The following is a 19,628-nucleotide window of genomic DNA, read 5'->3' as shown; positions in this document are numbered from 1 at the left end:
GGACAACCATTTAAATATGAGCCAGCAGTGTGCAGCAGCTGCCAAAAAAGCCAACACAGTTCTAGGCTGCATAAACAGAGGGATAGAATCAAGATCACCTGAAGTCTTAATACCACTTTATAAGGCCTTAGTAAGGCCACACTTGGAATACGGCATTCAGTTTTGGTCACCACGATGTAGAAATGATGTGGAGACTCTAGAAAAAGTGCAGAGAAGAGCAACAAAGATGATTAGGGGACTAGAAACTAAAACATGAAGAACGGTTGCAGGAACTGGGTATGTCTAGTTTAATGAAAAGAAGGACTATGGGAGACATGATAGGAGCCTTCCAATATCTCAGGGGCTGCAACAAAGTAGAGGGAGTCAAACTATTCTCCAAAGCACCTGAGGGTAGGACAAGAAGCAATGGGTGGAAACTAATCAAGGAGAGAAGCAACTTAGAACTGAGGAGAAATTTCCTGACAGTTAGAACAATTAATCAGTGGAACAACTTGCCTCCAGAAGTTGTGAATGCCCCAACATAGGGTTTCCTGCCTAGGCAGGGGGTTGGACTAGAAGATCTCCAAGGTCCCTTCCAACTCTGCTATTGTATTGTATTGTATTGTATTGTATTGTATTGTATTGTATTGTATTGTATTGTATTGTATTGTGTTGCATTAAGAGGGTAGGACTGCATGATTGTGTCATGGAAGCAGCCGTTATTTGCAGTTGCCTGTTATTCATCCCTGAGCCCTGAGGTGGACTTGTGGAAGCGGCAGCCATTTTGCCACGACTACCTCAGGGACAAAATGGCGGCTGCTTCTGAGTCATTGTCATGCGGAAGAAGGAGAAATGGCACTTTATTTCTACCATAACACTGCAGACCGCATTAATGAATTGTAGGTGGACTGAAAATGAGGGAGGGCTGCTTCCATGAGATCTTGTAAATTTAAGTTTCAGATTGGTGACGTGCTTGTGGGGAGTAGGCCCGAGGCCCAGTGAAAAAAAGCAGTGTAACATTTCAAATGGAAAGGCTGTGCTGCCTTGAAGATGAACCTAGTGGAGAAGAGCTATAGGAATATTGAGTTGAGGAGAAAAGAGATAATGGCTTTGATCACAAGCTCCCCAGATTTATCAGCAACTCCTGTTGTGATCTCCTTTTCTTGGAGGTGCCTTTGACCGCTGCTGGGTGATAGCAGCATTATATTGCCGACGTATTTGTTGCATCCCCCTTGATGGTGACGATGTGAGGAAAAAATGTGGAAAATGTTTCATTTTTAAAAAAGGATCGTGTAAGGAGGATAATTTTGACAATGAAAAAATGGGTAGTTGCGGTATTATTGCTATGAACGTTAGGATAGGGCGAGATGCTCAGACTCACTTCAAAACTGGGAGATGGGCAGCAAATGTTTATTAATAAATACATTTAATAATAAAAAGGTAATTCTTGCTCAGTTGTAAGGTCTCCACACATATAGCAGGTTTTTAAAGCACTACAATTGTTAACCTACTTATACTCGGCCTCTTGTGCGTTCTGCAACTCTAAATAACAATCTGTCTTCCTCAGCTTCCCTTCCCACTTCAGTATAAATTTAAATTTTGTATCCTATGTCAGTCCAGCCATTCTGTGGCTGTGATGATGTGAACTTCATCATTGGGACTGGAGACTAAAACATATGAAGAACGGTTGCAGGAACTGGGTATGTCTAGTTTAATAAAAAGAAGGACTAGGGGAGACATGATAGCAGTGTTCCAATATCTCAGGGGTTGCCACAAAGAAGAGGGAGTCAAACTATTCTGCAAGGCACCTAAGGGTAGAAAAAGAAGCAATGGGTGGAAACTAACCAAGGAGAGAAGCAACTTAGAACTGAGGAGAAATTTCCTGGCAGTTAGAACAATTAATCAGTGGAACAACTTGCCTCCAGAAGTTGTAAATGCTCCAACACTGGAAGTCTTTAAGAAGATGTTGGATAGCCATTTGTCTGAAACGGTATAGGGTTTCCTGCCTAGGCAGGGGGTTGGACTAGAAGATCTCCAAGGTCCCTTCCAACCTTGCTATAGTATTGTATTAAGTAGTGCCTAAATTTAGGGTAATTTTAGAATAGGCAACACAGAGGGGTAGTGCTTGGTTAATGACCCCTTGTGGCTCTGAATGAGGGGGATTTTATGACCAGTCCTTAAATTTACAACCATCCCAGAATCCCCTGGACACTGGATGGCAGTCCAACATACAACAATTCACTGATGCGGCAAAACCACTAGACACAAAGACAGCCCCCCCCATCCCCCATGCTTTCACTCTGCTAAACAATTCATTCTCACAACACTCTTATGCCCTGGGATGTCAAATCACATAGTAGGTCTGTATGAGCCAGCAATATGTGGCAGCAGCCAAAAAAGCTAACACAATCCTTGGTTGTATATACAGAGGCATATAATCAAAATTATACGTGAAGTATTAGTACCGCTTTATTAAGCCTAAGTAAGGTCACACCTAGTTTTGGTCACCACATTACCCAAAAAAAAAAAATGTTGAGCCTTTGGGAGAAGAAAATGCAAAGAAGAGCAACTAAGAGCAATTAAAGGCCTGGAGACTAAAACGTGCAGTATGAAGAATGGTTGCAGGATTTGGGTTTGGTAGTCAAGAGAAAAGAAGGCTTGGGGTTAGACATGATAGCAGTATTCCACAGGCTCCCACAAAAAGGAAGGGGTCAATTTATTTTCCAAAGCACCAGAGGGCAGGGCAAGAAACAATGGATGGAAACTAATCAAGGAGAGAAGCTGTCTGGAATTAAGGAGAAACTTTCCTCACAGTGAGAACAATTAACCAGTGGAACACTTGCCTTTAGAAGCTGTGGTTGCTTCGTCACACCTTCTTTTTAAGAAGAATCTGACAACCACTTTTCTGAAATGCTGTAAGGTCTGCTTGAGCAGGGGATTGGACTAGAAGACCTCTAGGGTCCCTTCCAACTCTATTCCAATTGATTGATTGACTGATTGACTATCACTGAGAGTTGTACTTTATGATTTATGAGCATTATATTTTATGATTATGATCATGATTTATCACTTGTTACTTGTATGTACACTGAGAGCTTAAGCACCGGAGACAAATTCCTTATGTGTCCAATCACACTTGGCCAATAAAGAATTCTATTCTGTCCTGTCCTATCCTTCTCCCATAGTTGTGGAATCACAGTTTGCAATCTTCCCTGCTGGCTTCCCACCAGTCAATGAAGAAGCCAGCAGGAAAGTTCAAAAGTCACTCGCATTCCTGCCACATTCTCTCCACCTTGCTCCATAGTGCATATCTACCTGCCTAGCCATGTGCTGGCAGTACCACAGAAGCCACTGGTGGCAATGATTCTGGGTCTGCTATGCTTGCAGAACAATAGTCACTTATCTGCTTGCCAGCCGGTTTGGCAATTGCCTCAGGACTTGTGACTTTCTAAGGCTTACTCATTGATTTTGTTTATTAAAAGCCAGCAGGAAGTTGCAATGAAGTTCCTTGCTTAATGACAGCAGCAAGGATTGCTGAAACTGCCTAAGTGATTTAATCCAGTGATGGGTTCTTACTGGTTTGGCCCGGTTCGGCCAAACCGGTAGTGGTTTGGCAGCCTGGCAGCGACCCAGGCCTGCCATGCACCCAAACTGGTTTTCCAGGTGGCGCCGTTGGCAGCGCCTATCTTGTTTTCAGTTCTGCGCATGCACAGAACAATTTTAACTGCACCACGCATGCGGGCGCAGAGCGCACCCGAGCAAACCGGCAGTAGTGCCTGCTGGAACTCACCCCTGATTTAGTCATGTGATACAGGTAGTCTTCAATTTACGACTACAATTGTCTCCCAAAATTTCTGTTGCTAAGTGAGAAATTATTTAAGTGAATTTTGCCCCATTTTACGACTTTTCCTGGGCGCAGTTCTTAAGTGAATCGCTGCACTTGTTAAATTAGTAACACCTTCGTTAAGTGAATTTGGCTTCCCCGTTGGCTTTGCTTGTCAGAAGGTCACAAAAGGGAATCCATGACCCGAGGGTACCGTGCCCGTCATAAATATGAATCAGTTGGCAAGTGCCTGAATTTTGATCACATGATCGTGGGGATCAGTGGTGGGTTTCAATTTATTTTACTCCTGTTTTTTTCATGCGCGGGTGGTTTAGTGGTTTATTGGAGTTATATGCCGCCCTTCTCCCAAAGGACTCAGGACGGCGTACAACATAAAAACACCTATTACAAAAGTTAAAAGAAAGATTAAATAGAATATTAAAAAAAAACAATAGACATTTACAATGAGATTTAGAAATTAAATTAAAAATAATGATTAAAATTAATAATTTATTTTATTCCGGCCAGGCCGGCTTGCTGGAAAAGCCAACATTTTAGGATACGCCGGAAGGACCAGAGCCTCCCGCAGAAACCCATCTCTGATGGCAATACTGCAAAGGTCGTAACTGTGAAAATCGATTCATAAGACTTTTTTTTCAATGCCGTTGTAACTTTGAAAGGTCACCAAATGAATTGTTGTGAGTCGAGATTTACCTCTATTGTCATGCATACCGCTGGAAAGTCCTTTTTACCTGGATCCATTTTAAACACACTTCCTCAAAACCGGTTTACAACCAGTTCTGAACCCTTTTTTTGGTTACAGTTATAACCAAAGGGTAACTAAACTTAATGCCTAGGAGAATTTATTCCAAAATAGAATTGTTATTGCAAATACATTTTTTGTTCCCCGTTGCTTTAAATCTGCACTGTAAAATGCTGTTCTGGATGCTGAATCCTGCACAAGGAAGCAGGATTGGTTGGGGGATCATTTTACAACCATGTTATAGTGAAACCGCGCAACTTTTCCAAAAGCTGAACGGGTTAAATACACAAAGTTCCGCAGCTAGAGTAGATCCAGAAATGCAGACTCCCCCCCCCTCCACTTCCTCTTAGTGAATTCCTTTTCCTGTAGCTTCTTTGGACAAATCTTTTAATTTGGTGTCGTCGTTGTTTAAATTTTGCTGGGCGAATCTCAACAGTTCGGAAAGGGTAAGTTCAATTTGAAACGTTCAGAAAAAGAAAAAATCAGAGAATAAGAAATCCAGGAAGGAGGACTGGGGCGGGGGGAGGAGGTTAAAGGGAAATATTCATTGAGTAAATAATTGCTTTAAATTAAAAACCCTGCTCCTATTTAACTCTCTCCTGGTAAAGGAGAGTTAGTCCTTGCAGAGCTCACTATTCCTATAGAAAACTGAACCTCCATGTTCAAGCATAGCACCCAGCGGTACAATCGAGGGGCGGGGAAAGGCGTACAAAGAGGGCGCGGAGGCGTCCCGGGTGGGGAGACAAAAAGGACAAAAAGAGCATCGGGGCAATTGAGTTGCAAGCGGCGTCTCTTTGTTCCATGAATCGTGACACGATCCCGCGGAGATGCGAAAGGGGCGGGGCTGGCGGTCACGGTGATGCCTCTATTGTCATGTTCGCCGAAGCCTCGGATGAACAGAATAACAAGAGTTGGAAGGGGCCTTGTAGGTCATCTAGTCTAACACCACCACCCCGTCCCAGCGCACAAGCAGGTGACCCTACAGCATTTCTGACAGATGACAGTCCAGTCTGTTCTTGAAAGCTTCCAGTGATGAAGCTCCAGCAACTTTTGTTCCACTGGTTGATTGTTCCCACTGTAAGATGTAAGATATAAAAGCTTTGCATCTGGTAGGAAAAATGTAGAGGCCAAGTATAGGATGGCAGAGAGGCAACCTAGCAGTAGTATATGTGAAAGGAGTTGGGCGTTATTACAGAATATATAGAATAACAGAATTGGAAGGGGCCTTGTAGGTCATCTAGTCTAACCCCCCTCCCAGCACACAAGCAAGAAACCCTACAGCATTTGTGATGGATGGCAGGACAGTTTCTCCTTGAAAGCTTCCAGTGATGAAGCTCCTGCAACTTCTGAAGGCAAGCTGTTCCTTTGGTTGGTTGTTCCCACTTTAAGATACAAGATACAAAGCTTTGCACCTGAAAGGAAAATTGTACAGGCCAAGTATAGGATGGCAGAGGGGCAACCTAGCAGTAGTATATGTGAAAGGAGTTGGCCGTTATTACAGAATATACAGAATAACAGAGTGGGAAGGGGCCTTGTAGGTCATCTATTCCAACCCCCTGCTCAAGCAGCAAACCCTATGCTATTTCTGAGAGACGACAGTCCAGTCTCTTCTTGAAAGCTTCCAATGATGAAGCTCCCACGACTTCTGAAGGCAAGTTGTTCTAGAAGCTCAACGTTTTTTGTACAGTGTGGTGACGAAAAACTGGAGGCAGTATTCTGTGTGTGGTCTTACTAAGGCTTTATAGATTCTCTTGCAGGATTGACCCAAAAGAAAATCAGAGGAGGTCCAGCCTCTGATTTCACTTGTCAGCGAGCCCCAGTCTTTCAAAAGCACAAATGGTCAGAATGCAGCCTTTAAAAAAGAAATGGATTCCCCCTCTTGTGAAATTGTTCTTGAGAAATAACAAGTAGTCTAGGATTTGGGACCACACTTCAGCCCAAAATTTATGTAGCCAAGTCAAACATTTGTAAAGTGAGTCTCTCTCCCCTCCCCCCCATTTTATGCCCTTTCTTGCTTGTTGTTAAGTGAATCATTGCAGTGGTTAAATTAGTAACGTGGTTGTTAAGTGAATTTGGCTTCCCCATTGACTTTGCTTGTCAGAAGGTCACAAACGGGAATCCGTGACCCCAGGGTACCGCGACCGTCATAAATATGAATCAGTTGCCAAGCATCTGAATTATGATCACATGACCATGGAGATGCTGCAAAGGTTGTAACTGTGAAAAACAGTCATACGTCACTTTTTCAGTGCAGTTGTAACTTCTGTCACTAAATGAATTTTTGTAAGTCGAGGACAACCTGTATGCAGCGTGACCCGTCAAAAGCGCGAAGGACAAAATCGCGCTCGACGAAAGCGCGCATGTGACGTCATCACAGCGCGACGAAAAAAATTAAAAATTGAAATAAAATTAAAATTAAAGCAAGCCCATTCACATAAAGGTAAGGGTTAGGTTAAGGGTTAGGGTTAGGTTAAGGGTTAGGGTCAGGTTTAGAGCGTTAGCGTTAGGTTTAGCGTTAGGTTAAGGGTTAGCGTTAGGTTTTTTGTTACGTTAACGGTTAGGTTTAGGGTTAGATTTAGGGTTAGGTTAAGGGTTAGGTTTAGGGTTAGGTTTAGGGTTAGGTTTGGGGGGGTTAGGGGAAGGTTTTAGCTTTATTTTTACATTTTTCGATCACAGCGCGATGTTTTCGTCGCGCTGTGATGATGTCAAATGCGCGCTTTCGTCGAGCGTGATTTTGTCCTCCGCGATTTTGTGGTGGAACCGTATGCAGTTCCTGAGTCTGGAAGCTCAATTTTTTCTTGGCTGTGGCAGCTATTATCTTCTCTTAAGCTACAAAAAAATAACCTTGGGCTCTCATTGCTGCATCTGTAAGCAAGCACTTCCGTGGATTGTTCTGCTGCAATGTTCCACCAATATTTTTTTTTAAATCTTTCCTGAAACTCTTATAAAACCAAGGATTTTTTGGACAGTTTGCAAGAGGGGGGAAATCCCTTTTGCATTGGCCTTCTCTGCCCCTATAGCAGGGGTGTCAAACTCGATTTCATTGAGGGCCACATCAAGGTTGTGTTTGACCTCAGGAGGCTGGGGTGGGCGTGACCAGGGTGGGCGTGGCAAGCATGTCACTCATGTCAGGGGGGGAGGGTTATGGTGGCCCAAGTGCTCTGCCAACGAAAATGGGCTACCGAGCTCTGTTTTCAGCTGGGGCAGCCTCCTGCAACCATCTGCCAACGAAAACAGAGCTCGGGAGGGGCGCACACGACCCTCGCAAGTTCCATCCTCGCTGCCAGAGGCACTGTGAACTGGTCCTTCATTCTTTCCAGGGTGGCCCGCAAGCCAGACCTAAGCACCCAGGAGGCTGGATCTGACCCCTGGGCCTTGAGTTTGACACCCCTGCTCTACAGTATCCTGTTTGTGGCTACTAGATAACACAAGGCCATGGCTTCAGGCTCTTAGTTTGCATACCTGTAACCACTATATGCACATGCCCAGTAGCTGTTTGGCGACAGGACTTAATCTCATCCCCAGTTTCATGTTGAAACAGCTTCACTTTTCCCATTTGTTTTGCTCAATATTTTATTGTTAGCAAACAAGCTACTTCTGCATACAGGTATCCCTTGACTTGGTTGTTTAGTGACCATTTGAAGTTATAACGGCAGTGAGAAAAGTGACTTATGACTGTTTTTCATACTTATAGCTGTTGCAGCATCTCAGTGGCCACGTGATCAAAATTCAGATGCTTGGCAACTGGTTCGTATTTTTTTTTTTTTTTTTAATAATTATTTTTATTTTTTGTTACATAGACAACAATGGGAAAGGGAGAGGATGGAGAGAGAAAATAAAAGGGGGGGGGAGGGAAAACCCATCTTCACATACAATATGTCGTTTAATCACAGGTGCATCCCTACTAAGTTTATACATCCCGTATCTCTCTATTGTATATTTAATAAGCACCACAATAAGCTAGGGTTTAAAAAACAAAAAACAACAAAGTAGAACAAGGGAGAGAGGAAGAAGAAGAAAGGGGGAAAAAAAAAGGGGGTGGGGGAGGGGGGGGAGGCCAAAAAGGACAAAGAAGAGAAGGAAAAAAAAAAAAAGTTCAAGAAGAGAAGGGGAAAAGGAAAAAAAAAGGGTGGGGGGGGGGAAGGCCAAAAAGGACAAAAAAGGTCCAAAAAGGAAGGGGAAAAAAAACAAAAAAAAAACAAAAAAAAAGAAAAAGAAAAAGAAAAAAACCATCGTCACATGCAGCATGTCGTTTGATTACGGTTGTTTTAACTTCTACATCTTCAAATAATGTTTACCATCTCAGATATTTCCTCTAATGTAACTAAAGGTCTCATTTTCCTTCTACCATATATATTCAGTTAACATTAACATTGTTTTCCCCCAGAGAATATACTTCTATTCATTATTAACCTTGCATTTCATACCTTCAAACAGAGATCTTATTCCTTCATTGTTCAACAAGGCATCGCTGCCTATATATACCAGTTTTCATTTGTTCCCCTACTAGAATTACCTTATCAGCAGCGAAATATCATTATAATAAATTCTTAACCTTATACATTTTATCACCAGACCTTATATTAGTACTTCCTTATATCATTGTTGAATTATTTCACAGCATAATTATATCATCATTTACTTTTTCCAATTAAAGCATAAGTATATCATTTTTCATTTCCAAAATTTTGTTCTTTTTCCCTTAGCCATTGATAAAACAGGTCCCATATCTTATAAAATTGTTCATCCTCTTGCTCTCTAATTTCAAATGTCAATTTACTCATTTCGGCACAGTCCATTATTTTTCGAATGATTTCTTCCTCTTTTGGTATTGTTTCATTTTTCCAGTTTTTTGCAAATACAATTCTGGCTGCCGTTACAACATTTACAATCAAATATTTTAAGTCTTTGTTGTAGGTTTCTGGTAAAATTCCCAATAGAAAGACCTCTGGTTTAAAGTCTATTTGTTTATGTATCATTTTCTCCAACCACATGTGGATTTTAGTCCAGTATCTTTTAGCTTCAGTGCAAGTCCACCACATGTGGTAGTATGAGCCAGGTATCTGGTGACATTTCCAACACTTTTCTGATTTATTCTTAAACATTCTTGCGATTCTGGTCGGGGGTAGATGCCACCTATAAAACATCTTATACAAGTTTTCTCTATATGCAGTAGACATTGTCATTTTGTAATTTTGAGACCACAATTTCTGCCAATTCTCTAAATCAATCCCATACTTAAAATTTTTCCCCCACGCAATCATAGTTTCTTTAACTTGTTCTTCATGCAATTTAAACTCCAATAAATATCCATATAGTTTTTAAATTACTTTTTCATCAGTACCTGTTAGAATTTTATCTAGCTCAGTCATTTTATTATATAGACCTTTAGTTTTTCTATCTTCATTATATCTAGATTGTATCTGTACATATGAATACCAGTTCATTTCCATCCCTTCTTGCTTCAATTCTTGACTAGATTTGAGCTCACCCTCTGCATTCAATAATTCTATATATCTAACTGTTTGTTCCTTTTTATGTATTATCGGATACGAGAATGCTTCAATTGTTGATGTCCAGACTGGAATTTTTAAATAATGTAATTTTTTAATCTTTTCCCAATTTAACAACAATGCCTCCCTTATATAATGTCTTCTAAAGTAACCATGTGGTTTAGTTCCCTTATACCATAAGAAGGCATGCCATCCCAACAGCAAATCATGACCTTCTACGTTCAATAATCTAGAGTTTTTTAATGATATCCACTCCTTAATCCACATCAGGTTTGCTGCCTGATAGTATAGCTCCCAATCGGGTAAACCAAAACCTCCTCTTGATCTAACATCTTGTAGTAATTTAAGCTTTATTCTAGCTTTTTTCCCTTGCCAAATAAATTTCAAAACTATTTTATTTAAGTCTAGAAAAAAATCCTTACCCAGTCTAATTGGAATTGTCTGAAACAGATATAAAATTCTAGGTAGAATGTTCATTTTAATTGTAGAAATTTTTCCCATCATTGATAAATGCAAGTTTCCCCATTTCTCCAAATCGATTGCTATTTGTCGTTTTAATCTGGTATAATTATCCTCTTTAAGAGTGCTACATCTAGGTGATAAATGTATCCCCAAATATTTAATTTTACTTGTGTTTTGAATCTGCAACATTTCTGACAACTGATCCTTTTGTGTAGCTGGGATATTCTTTGTCATGATCTTTGTTTTATCTTTGTTTATTTTCAAGCCTGCTACTTCTCCATATTCCTCTATTCTTTCTAACAATTTGGGTGCAGTTTCTAATGGGTCTTCAAGAATGAAAACTAAGTCGTCTGCGAACGCTTGCAGTTTATACTCTTCTCTCTTAATTTTCATTCCTCTTATTTCTTCTTCTTCTCTAATCTTTCTATTTAAGACCTCTAGTGTTAGGACAAAAAGTAGCGGAGATAATGGGCAGCCTTGTCTTGTACCTCTCTTTATTTCAATCGGTTCTGTTAGTTCTCCATTTACCATTATCTTTGCTGCTTGTTTCTGGTATATCGTTCGTATACTTTGAGTGAATTTCTTGCCAAAGTTCATCTGCTCCAGTTGCAAAAACATAAACTGCCAATTCACATTATCAAAGGCCTTCTGCGCATCGAGGAACATCAGTGCCAATTGTTTTTCTGGATGGGCCTCATAGTATTCCAAGGTATTCAAAATTATTCTCATATTGTCTTTGATTTGTCTTTTAGGTAAAAAGCCATTTTGATCTGAATGGATGAAGCCATTTAAGTATTTTTTAAGTCTCTCAGCTAGTATAGATGCAAATAGCTTGTAGTCTGAGTTTAATAAAGAGATTGGTCTATAATTCTTGATTTGTGTTAAATCAGTCTCTTCCTTGGGTAGTAATGTGATATACGCTTCTGACCATGACTTCGGTATTTGGTTCTCAGTCATCACTTCATTCATGACTTGTAGGAGTGGGAGGGTCAATATTTCTTCAAATGTTCTGTAGAATTCCACGGGTAGACCATCTGGTCCTGGGGCTCTCCCATTATTTTGTTTTTTAAGTGCCTCTGTTAGCTCCATCATTGTTATTTTACTTTCTAACATTGTTCTAGTTTCATCTGGTACCTGGGGGAGATTGGCATCTTGTAGATACTTTTTAACTCGTCCCTCCTCCACCTTCTCTTGTTCATAAAGTTTAACGTAGTAATCATGTATAATTTTTTTCTTTTCGGTATTTCCATATTGAATTTCTCCTTGTTTGTCTCTTAGTTGTAATATTTTCTTTGCTTCTCTCTCTTTTTTCATCTTATATGCTAACCACCTGCCTGGTTTGTTCGCATTTTCAAAGTAATTCTGTTTGGCACCTCTAATTTTTTGTGCCAGTTCTTCCTTTTCTAATAAGTCCATTTTGTGTTTAATTATGTCCATCTTTATTTTAACATCTTTTTTTTGTGGTGCTCTCTGTAAATCTCTTTCAAGTATTTTATAGTCATTGTCTAAAGCTTTATGCATTTGTCTTTTTTTGGAGTTTCTCTTCCTTGTGTAGTCTATTGTCAAACCTCTAATAACAGCCTTCATTGTGTCCCAGAGATTCTGGGATGACGTATCTTCTTTCCTATTTTCTTTAAAAAAAAGGACTAACTCTTTTTCCATTTTTTGTACAAACTCTTTTTCTTTCAATATAGTGTTATTTAGTGTCCATCTAGATCTTACCCTTTGTCCTTTCCATTTAATTAAAATTGGATTATGGTCCGCCCAGGTGCTAGCTTCGATCTCAATTTCTTTTATGTTGGAGCTCAGGTCCGCTGAAACCCATATCATATCTATTCTGGAGAGTGAAGAATGTCTATTTGAGTAGAAGGTATATTGTTCTTTTTTAACGTTTCTTTCTCTCCATATATCTTTTAAGTTTAGTTCATCTGTCATCCTAAAGAAAGATTTTGGCAGAGGCTTCCTGTTTAATTTTTTTGTTTTATGTGTTTTATAGTCCATATTTGGATTCACAATGCCATTAAAGTCTCCCATCATACAAATATCAGCATAGTCTAGTTCCAAAACTTTTTTGTGTAGTTTTTTGTAGAATTCATCTTGTTTTTCATTAGGGGCATAGATTCCAATTAGAAGTGTCTTTTTGGTGTCCATAATTTCCACCATCAAAATTCTTCCCTCTTCCTCTGCGTATACTACTTTTGTTGGGATGTTGCCTTTAATATAAAAGACCACTCCTCTTTTCTTACAATTTGCCAATGATGAGAACATTTTCCCAAGCTTTGGTTGAGTTAGTAAATGTTCATATTTCTTTTGGATATGTACTTCTTGCAGACAGATTATGTCAAATTGTAACTTCTCTAATTTATGAAATACTTTCTTCCTTTTAGCTACCGAATTGAGTCCATTAATGTTAATTGTAATCATTTTTCTTTCTTCCATGTTTATACTTTATATACAGGATTTATTGCTCTAGTGGATCTAGGTTCTCGTTTTTCTTTGCGGCTCCCATTCCCTATCTCCCCTTCTTTCTCACTTCCACCTACTGCTCCTTCTATTTTTTCGGTCGTGGTTACAGGTGGTTCCAGTATTTGTATCACTGCATCGTCTTTCCCAACTTTCTCCACTGTTTCTCTGAAGTATTCTTCGTAGAAAGCTTCTGCCTTCTCAGTTGTATCTATCCTGTGTCTTTGTCCTTGCCAAGTACATAATAAACCTTCCGGTATGAGCCATCTGTAGTTAACACCTTTTTTTATCAATACTTTGGTCAGAAATTGATATTCTCTTCTCCTCTCTCTCACCTCTCTTGGGATTTGTTTAAGTACTACAATCTCCTTCCCTTTATATTCTAATTTTCTGTCTCTCATTTTCTGTAGGATTTGTGATTTAATTGTTTTCTTAGTAAATCTTACATGCACTTCCCTTGGAAGAGCATTTCTCATTGCATACCTTGTATATACTCTAAAAGTCTCATCAATTGTTTCTTTTATTTGGTCCTGGGACATCCCCAGAACATCTATCAAAATATTTGAAATTATCTGAACTAAGTCCTCTCCTTTTTCTTCTTCTATATTTTGGAATCTTAAAAAAAATTCAGACCTGTCCATCTCCCATCTTAATATTCCACTGCTCTCTCTTTCTACATCGCTTAGTCTAATCTCTAGCTTTTCAGTTTTCTTCTCTCCTTCTTGAATCTTATTTTCAACTTTTTGAATCCTATTTTCATATTTCAGCATCCAGTTGTGTATACTTTCTACTTTTCCTTCCATATTATCAACCTTTTGTACAATACTTTGATTTTGTAATTCCATTGCCTCCATTTTTTTTACAAGGGTATCGTTTCCTGCTTGCATTTTCTGCATCATTTGTATGAGTGTTTCAAAGTTGGCTTCCTTCTCTTTTTCCTGATGAGACGTCATCTGTGTTGTCCTCTGGCCTCCCGCAGGTGAGGGGGCAGGGGTTGATGTAAAGCCAGGGGCAACTGCTTTTCTACTCATAGCCAATTAGTATTAGAGGATAGAGGGTTATAAGTATAGTGGATTAAGTACGTAAAGTACACAGAAGAGGGAAAAGGGAAATAAGAAAAGGGGGGAGGGAAAAAAGGAAGGAAGAGAGAGAAGGGAAAGAAAAGGAAGGAAAGGAGAGGAGGCTTTTTTTTGTTTTTGTTTCAAGGATGAAATGCAGTAGAGTGCAATAAAATATATATATATAAGTAAGAGAGTATGAAATAGTAATTAAAAATTAATAATAATTAAAAAAAAGGAAGGTACCCCCCCTCCAAAAAGGGGAGAAGGGGTGCTTCAGTTACAAGTGAGAAAAGAAAGAAGCAGAAAAAATGTAGATAGTCAAGAGGTGATCTAGAGGTTGAAAAAAAAAGAAATCAAAACAAAGAAGAAAAAAAAAATATGTAAAAAATCAAAAGGTCGATGGTAATGATCAAAAAAGAAAAACTTGGTGTCAATATCTCCACAGCCGGTAATATGAGAATGATGTTGGGGGATGAAAGGATGCCAACAGGCTAAAACAAATGATTTTCCCGGACTCTTTTTATCCCCCCCTAAGATAAGAGTCTCTTCAAGGTCACGGTCAGCTTTGCTGTTTTATCTCAGTTTGCCAGCTGCATAAACACGTGAATCAAATACATTACAGGGGGGATTTTAATAACAAAGTTCAAGTCCACAAGATGGCAGTGTTGGCTTGTAGTTTGTAATTTACAGCTTGTTTTAGTCCATTCCGTTTGTTAATTACTAATTGTGAGGAAAAAAAAGACAAACCTCAAAAGGGGTAAAAGGCAACGAAAAAAAGCAAGCCAAAGAAAAAAAAAAGCCAATCTTCAAAGCACTTTAAGTTTAAGATTTAGTGCCCCAATAAATTCAAAGTTAAAGGTGTCGACAACAAGAAAAAGGAATGCGAAAAGCCGATTCAAATTACAGGAAAGTCCAGCCCGGCTTAGGAATTAGAAAAAAGGAACAGAAAAATAAACTTCCAAATGGCAAACATTTATCTCCGCCGCTTTTCTCACTTCTCAGCCTTATTTTAAACTAAGTTTCCAAATTTAGGGTGCTCTCTTTCCAACAAAAAAAAGGATTTAAGACTCACATCAAACGGCCTGCTCATATTCTGCTCTCTCTCTGGGTCTTCGCAGTTGCAGTCGGCATTGTTTAGCCGATCCGGAAGCCACTGGATTGGGAAGGCTTTCCTTAGGTTCCCAGAGGTTTTGCGGATACCTCTGGGACCATGGAGTTCCGCCCCACGTCACTGTCTCTTCGGGACAGCTTAGATTCAAAAGAATCCTCCAAAAAAGACTCCGGTGTAGATGGTCATTCAGGAAGTGCCTGAAAGTCCGTCTTCTCACTGCTAAGCCCCCGGTTCGTATTTCTGACAGTTGCAGTGTCCCGGGGCCATGTGATCAACTTTTGCAAACTTCGGCCAAGCAAAGTTAACGGGAAAAGCAGATTGACTTAACAACTGTGTTACTAACTTAACCACTGCAGTGACTTACTTAACAACTATGGCAAGAAAAATGGGGAAAAACTCACTTAACAACTGTCTTGCTTAGCAGAGGAAATTTTGGGCTCAATTGTGGTTGTAAATCAAGTATTACCTGTATTGAGAACCTCCCGTGTTCACAGAAGGTCTATCCCAACATGTCAATTTTGGGGGAAATAATGTTGCTTTGCTGATTACAAAGGAAAACATAATGCTAGCCAAAAGATAGCTTCGTAAAACTCCATTCCTATTTCACTATACTTGTTTATTTACTTTCTCTGCTTGATAGCTTAGCTGTAACAAACACTTGGAATACTGCATTTAGTTTTGGTCACCACGATGTAAAAAAGATGTGGAGACTCTAGAAAGAGTGCAGAGAAGAGCAACAAAGATGATTAGGGGACTGAAGGCTAAAACACAGGAAGAACGGTTGCAGGAATTGGGCATGTCTAGTTTAATGAAAAGAAGAACTAGGGGAGACATGGTAGCAGTGTTCCAATATCTCAGGGGTTGCCACAAAGAAGAGGGAGTCAAACTATTCGCCAAAGCACCTGAGGGTAGAACAAGAAGCAATGGGTGGAAACTAATCAAGGAGAGAAGCAACTTAGAACTGAGGAGAAATTTCCTGACAGTTAGAACAATTAATCAGTGGAACAATTTGTCTCCAGAAGTTGTGAATGCCCCAACACTGGAAGTCTTTAAGAAGATGTTGGCCAGCCATTTGTCTGAAACCGTATAGGGTTTCCTGCCTAGGCAGGGGTTTGGACTAGAAGACCTCCAAGGTCTCTTCCAACTCTGCTATTGTATTGTGTAAATATTTTTGACAGCTTAACAAAGGCTAGTTTGTTTAAGTCAGATGTACCAGACTTAAGATGGTTTAATCATAGCTTACTGTTGCATACAGTAATCCCACCAATTGTAGTTTCAAAATCATGGTTTAGGGGTTTAGAGTCGAAGTCAGAGGGTGAAATCTTAAATGGTTTCTGAAGATGGGGAAAAGATTTTTAAACTTCTGCTTTTGCATTGGGAATGGGTTCTCTAAACCTCTTATATGGGGAGGGGATTAGAAGTCAAGTTTTTATACACACACACAAATACATACTGTATTACTGAAACAGTATTAATTGAAAGGGCAAAAAGGAAAAGTTGGAGACTGGGAAGGACCTGTGAAATGTAAGCTTTGCATAAGAGGAAATCAAAAAATGCTTGTTCAGTGTAAATTATGCAGACTGGGGAATTCTGGCAGTTGAAATCTCCACCTCTTTAAGTTGTACTTACTGCACGCCTTCTGTTAAATCGTCGTCCAATCTATTTTTGAAAATCTGCAGTGATGGAACTCCCACAACTCCCAAGAGTCAGGATACCCCATTGATTAATTCTTCTCACCATCATAACATTTCTCCTTACTTCTAGGGTGGATCTCTCTTTGACATGCTTCGAGCCATTACTTCTTGTCCTACCCTCTGGTGCCTTAGAGAATAAACCAATCCGCTCTTCTTTGGGACAAATCCTCAAGTGTACTGGAAAAGGAGCTGTCATGTCTCCCTTAACTCTTCTCTTTGATAGCCTAGAAGCAGTGTTTCTCAACCTTGGCAACTTTAAGTCCTGTGGACTTCAACTCCCAGAATCCCTCAGATGGGGGTTGAAGTCCACAGGACTTAAAGTCACCAAGGTTGAGAAACACTGGTAGTGATGATTACCCTTTTTCACATTGTGTGGCAAAAGCAGGGGGAGTGCAGGGGGGTCGTGCGCGGGTGTGCAAACACACAATGCTATGTGCATGACCCCCTCACACATCTGCTTGTGACCCCCGCCCTCTCCCCTGGTTTTGGTGTGCAATGGAGCTGTTTTTTGCCCTCCCGAGGCTCCAGAGGCTTTCTAGGAGCCTGGGGCAGGTGAAAACGGCCTCCCCTGCTGTCCCCCACTCGGAGGCCCCCCGGAGGCTTCAGTGAAAAAAAGTAGTACAGGTAATTCAGGTACAACAGGCCTAGGAGCAAGTATATTGGAAAGCAGGCCAATGTACTGGGGTCTGGGGCCTCTGAGGACTGACTGGGGAAGATGGGAGGGAAATAAGTGAGTGTGCTGCAGCATCTCTGCAGTTGGTCAAAGGGTGAAGGACTGCAAGGGAGGGAGGGCTACAAAATTTCCACTTTCAAACATATTCGTATTTAGCGGGGGTGGTGGTGTCGTAACTTCGAACATTCGCTGAATGGGCTGTCGTTCCTCAAGGATTACCTGTACTACTTTTTTTCACATCTTCTGCAACCATTTTGTAAGCAATAAAACTTACACTTTCATTTTAATCTTACAGAACAAAGATGATGCCAATATAAGCGCACAGGACAACAAGCAACATCGAAAAGCAAAACAAATCGAAACAGAAATAAAAATATTTTCCATTTCCTTCAGAAAGTCACACAATTTGTGGCCATTGTCGGAAAAGCACAGAGTTTAAAGCACAAGAGGATCCACACTGGCGAAAAGCCATATAAATATACTCTGAATGTGGCAAAAGCTTTGGTCAAAATAGCTCCCTTGGGATTCCTAGAAGGATCCACATAGGAGAGATGCCCTACAACTGCTCCCATTGTGGTAAATGCTTTCGCAAGCATGACAACTTTGTGATACATCAGACGATTCACACCAGGGAGAAACCGTACAAGTATCCAGATCAGAATTCCAGCCTGGTGAAACACCTGAGGACCCACACAGAAGAGAAACCCTTTGAATGTTCTGATTGTGGGAAACAATTCAGTCGGATTTCCCACCTAGAGATACACAAGAGGACTCACACAGGAGAGAAACCCTTTGACTGCCCTGATTGTGGGAAAGCTTTCAGTCTCAATTCCAGCCTGGTGAAACACCAGAGGACTCACACAGGAGAAAAACCTTTTCAATGTCCTGATTGTGGAAAAAGTTTCAGTCAGAATTCCAGCCTGGTGAAACACCAGAGGACTCACACAGGAGAGAAACCCTATGAATGTCCTATTTGTGGGAAAAGTTTCAGTCTTAATTCCAGCCTGCTGATACACCAGAGGACTCACACAGGAGAGAAACCATTTGAGTGTCCAGATTGTGGGAAAAGTTTCCGTCACCATTTTAACCTGGTGAACCACCAGAGGATTCACACGGGGGAGAAACCGTACCAGTGTCCAGAGTGTGTGAAAAGTTTCAGTCAGAGTTCCAACCTCGTAGATCACCTGAGGACTCATACAGGAGAGAAACCCTTTGAATGTCCTGATTGTGGGAAACATTTCAGTCAGAGATCCTCCTTGGGGAAACACCAGAGGATACACACAGGAGAGAAACCCTTTGAATGTCCTGATTGTGGGAAACACTTCAGTCTCAATTCCGGCCTGCTGATACACCAGAGGACACACACAGGGGAGAAACCATTCAAGTGTCCAGATTGTGAGAAAAGTTTCTGTTACCGTTCTATGCTGGTGAAACACCAGATCACTCACACAGGAGAGAAACCATATGAGTGTCCAGATTGTGGGGAAAGTTTCAGTCATAACTGCAATCTGGTGAACTACCAGAGGACTCACACAGGAGAGAAACCATATGAGTGTCCAGATCAGTGGTTTCAAACTCAATTTCATTGTGAGCCGCATCAGAGTAGTGGTTGACCTCGTGGGTGGGTGTGGGCAAAGTGTCCATGACTGGGGTGGCATCACATGGCCAGCTCGACGTCTCTCATGTCGTGGGGTGCCTGTGGAAGCCCAAGCTGGTCTGGGGGGGTCCATTGTCTCCAGTAAAGGAAGGTGGGACGATGGTGAGCAACAAACCCTTATTCTCGCCATTCCTCTTAGGCCATGCAAAGGACTCCCAGGGAGCAATGCAGGCTGCCCACAGTCTTGGAAGTGCAAGCGCCCAGCCTGGCCCTCAAGCTCCCAGGATACTGGGACCCCACAGCCCAGCCCCGCTTCCCCTGCGCTTAGCTGCTCCTCAAGGCTGCTGCTGCTGTGCTCGTTCTCCTTGGGCATTTTACTCATGGTGTATGCAGGAGGGCAAAGTGTGTGGGTCAGAGGGAAGCCCACTCTTGCTCCATGCGAAAAGACCCCGCTTTGTAACCAAAGTATCCTCATCAATTGGATGGGAG

At 40.9% G+C, this 19,628-nt stretch overlaps 1 protein-coding gene across 1 annotated transcript in view; it reads left to right on the top strand.

The window, feature by feature from the left end:
* The window catches only part of LOC148047464 (uncharacterized), a 75,418-nt gene extending 56,011 nt beyond the window's left edge, over window positions 1-19,407 (top strand). The window contains exon 3 of the mRNA XM_087711600.1: window positions 18,252-19,407. Coding sequence (XP_087567726.1) covers window positions 18,252-19,155 — 904 coding nt within the window. The 3' untranslated portion in view covers window positions 19,156-19,407. The remainder of the gene's footprint in view (window positions 1-18,251) is intronic.
* The last annotated feature ends 221 nt before the right edge of the window (window positions 19,408-19,628 follow it).

This window comes from Thamnophis sirtalis, unplaced genomic scaffold (assembly GCF_051295495.1).
Source record: "Thamnophis sirtalis isolate CommonGarterSnake01/CBP01778 unplaced genomic scaffold, rThaSir2_p1.2 scaffold_3, whole genome shotgun sequence".
In the NCBI taxonomy this organism is placed as follows: Eukaryota; Metazoa; Chordata; class Lepidosauria; order Squamata; family Natricidae; genus Thamnophis; species Thamnophis sirtalis.
Note: the sequence above shows the minus strand (reverse complement) of the source record. Positions and strands in the feature narration are given on the sequence as shown.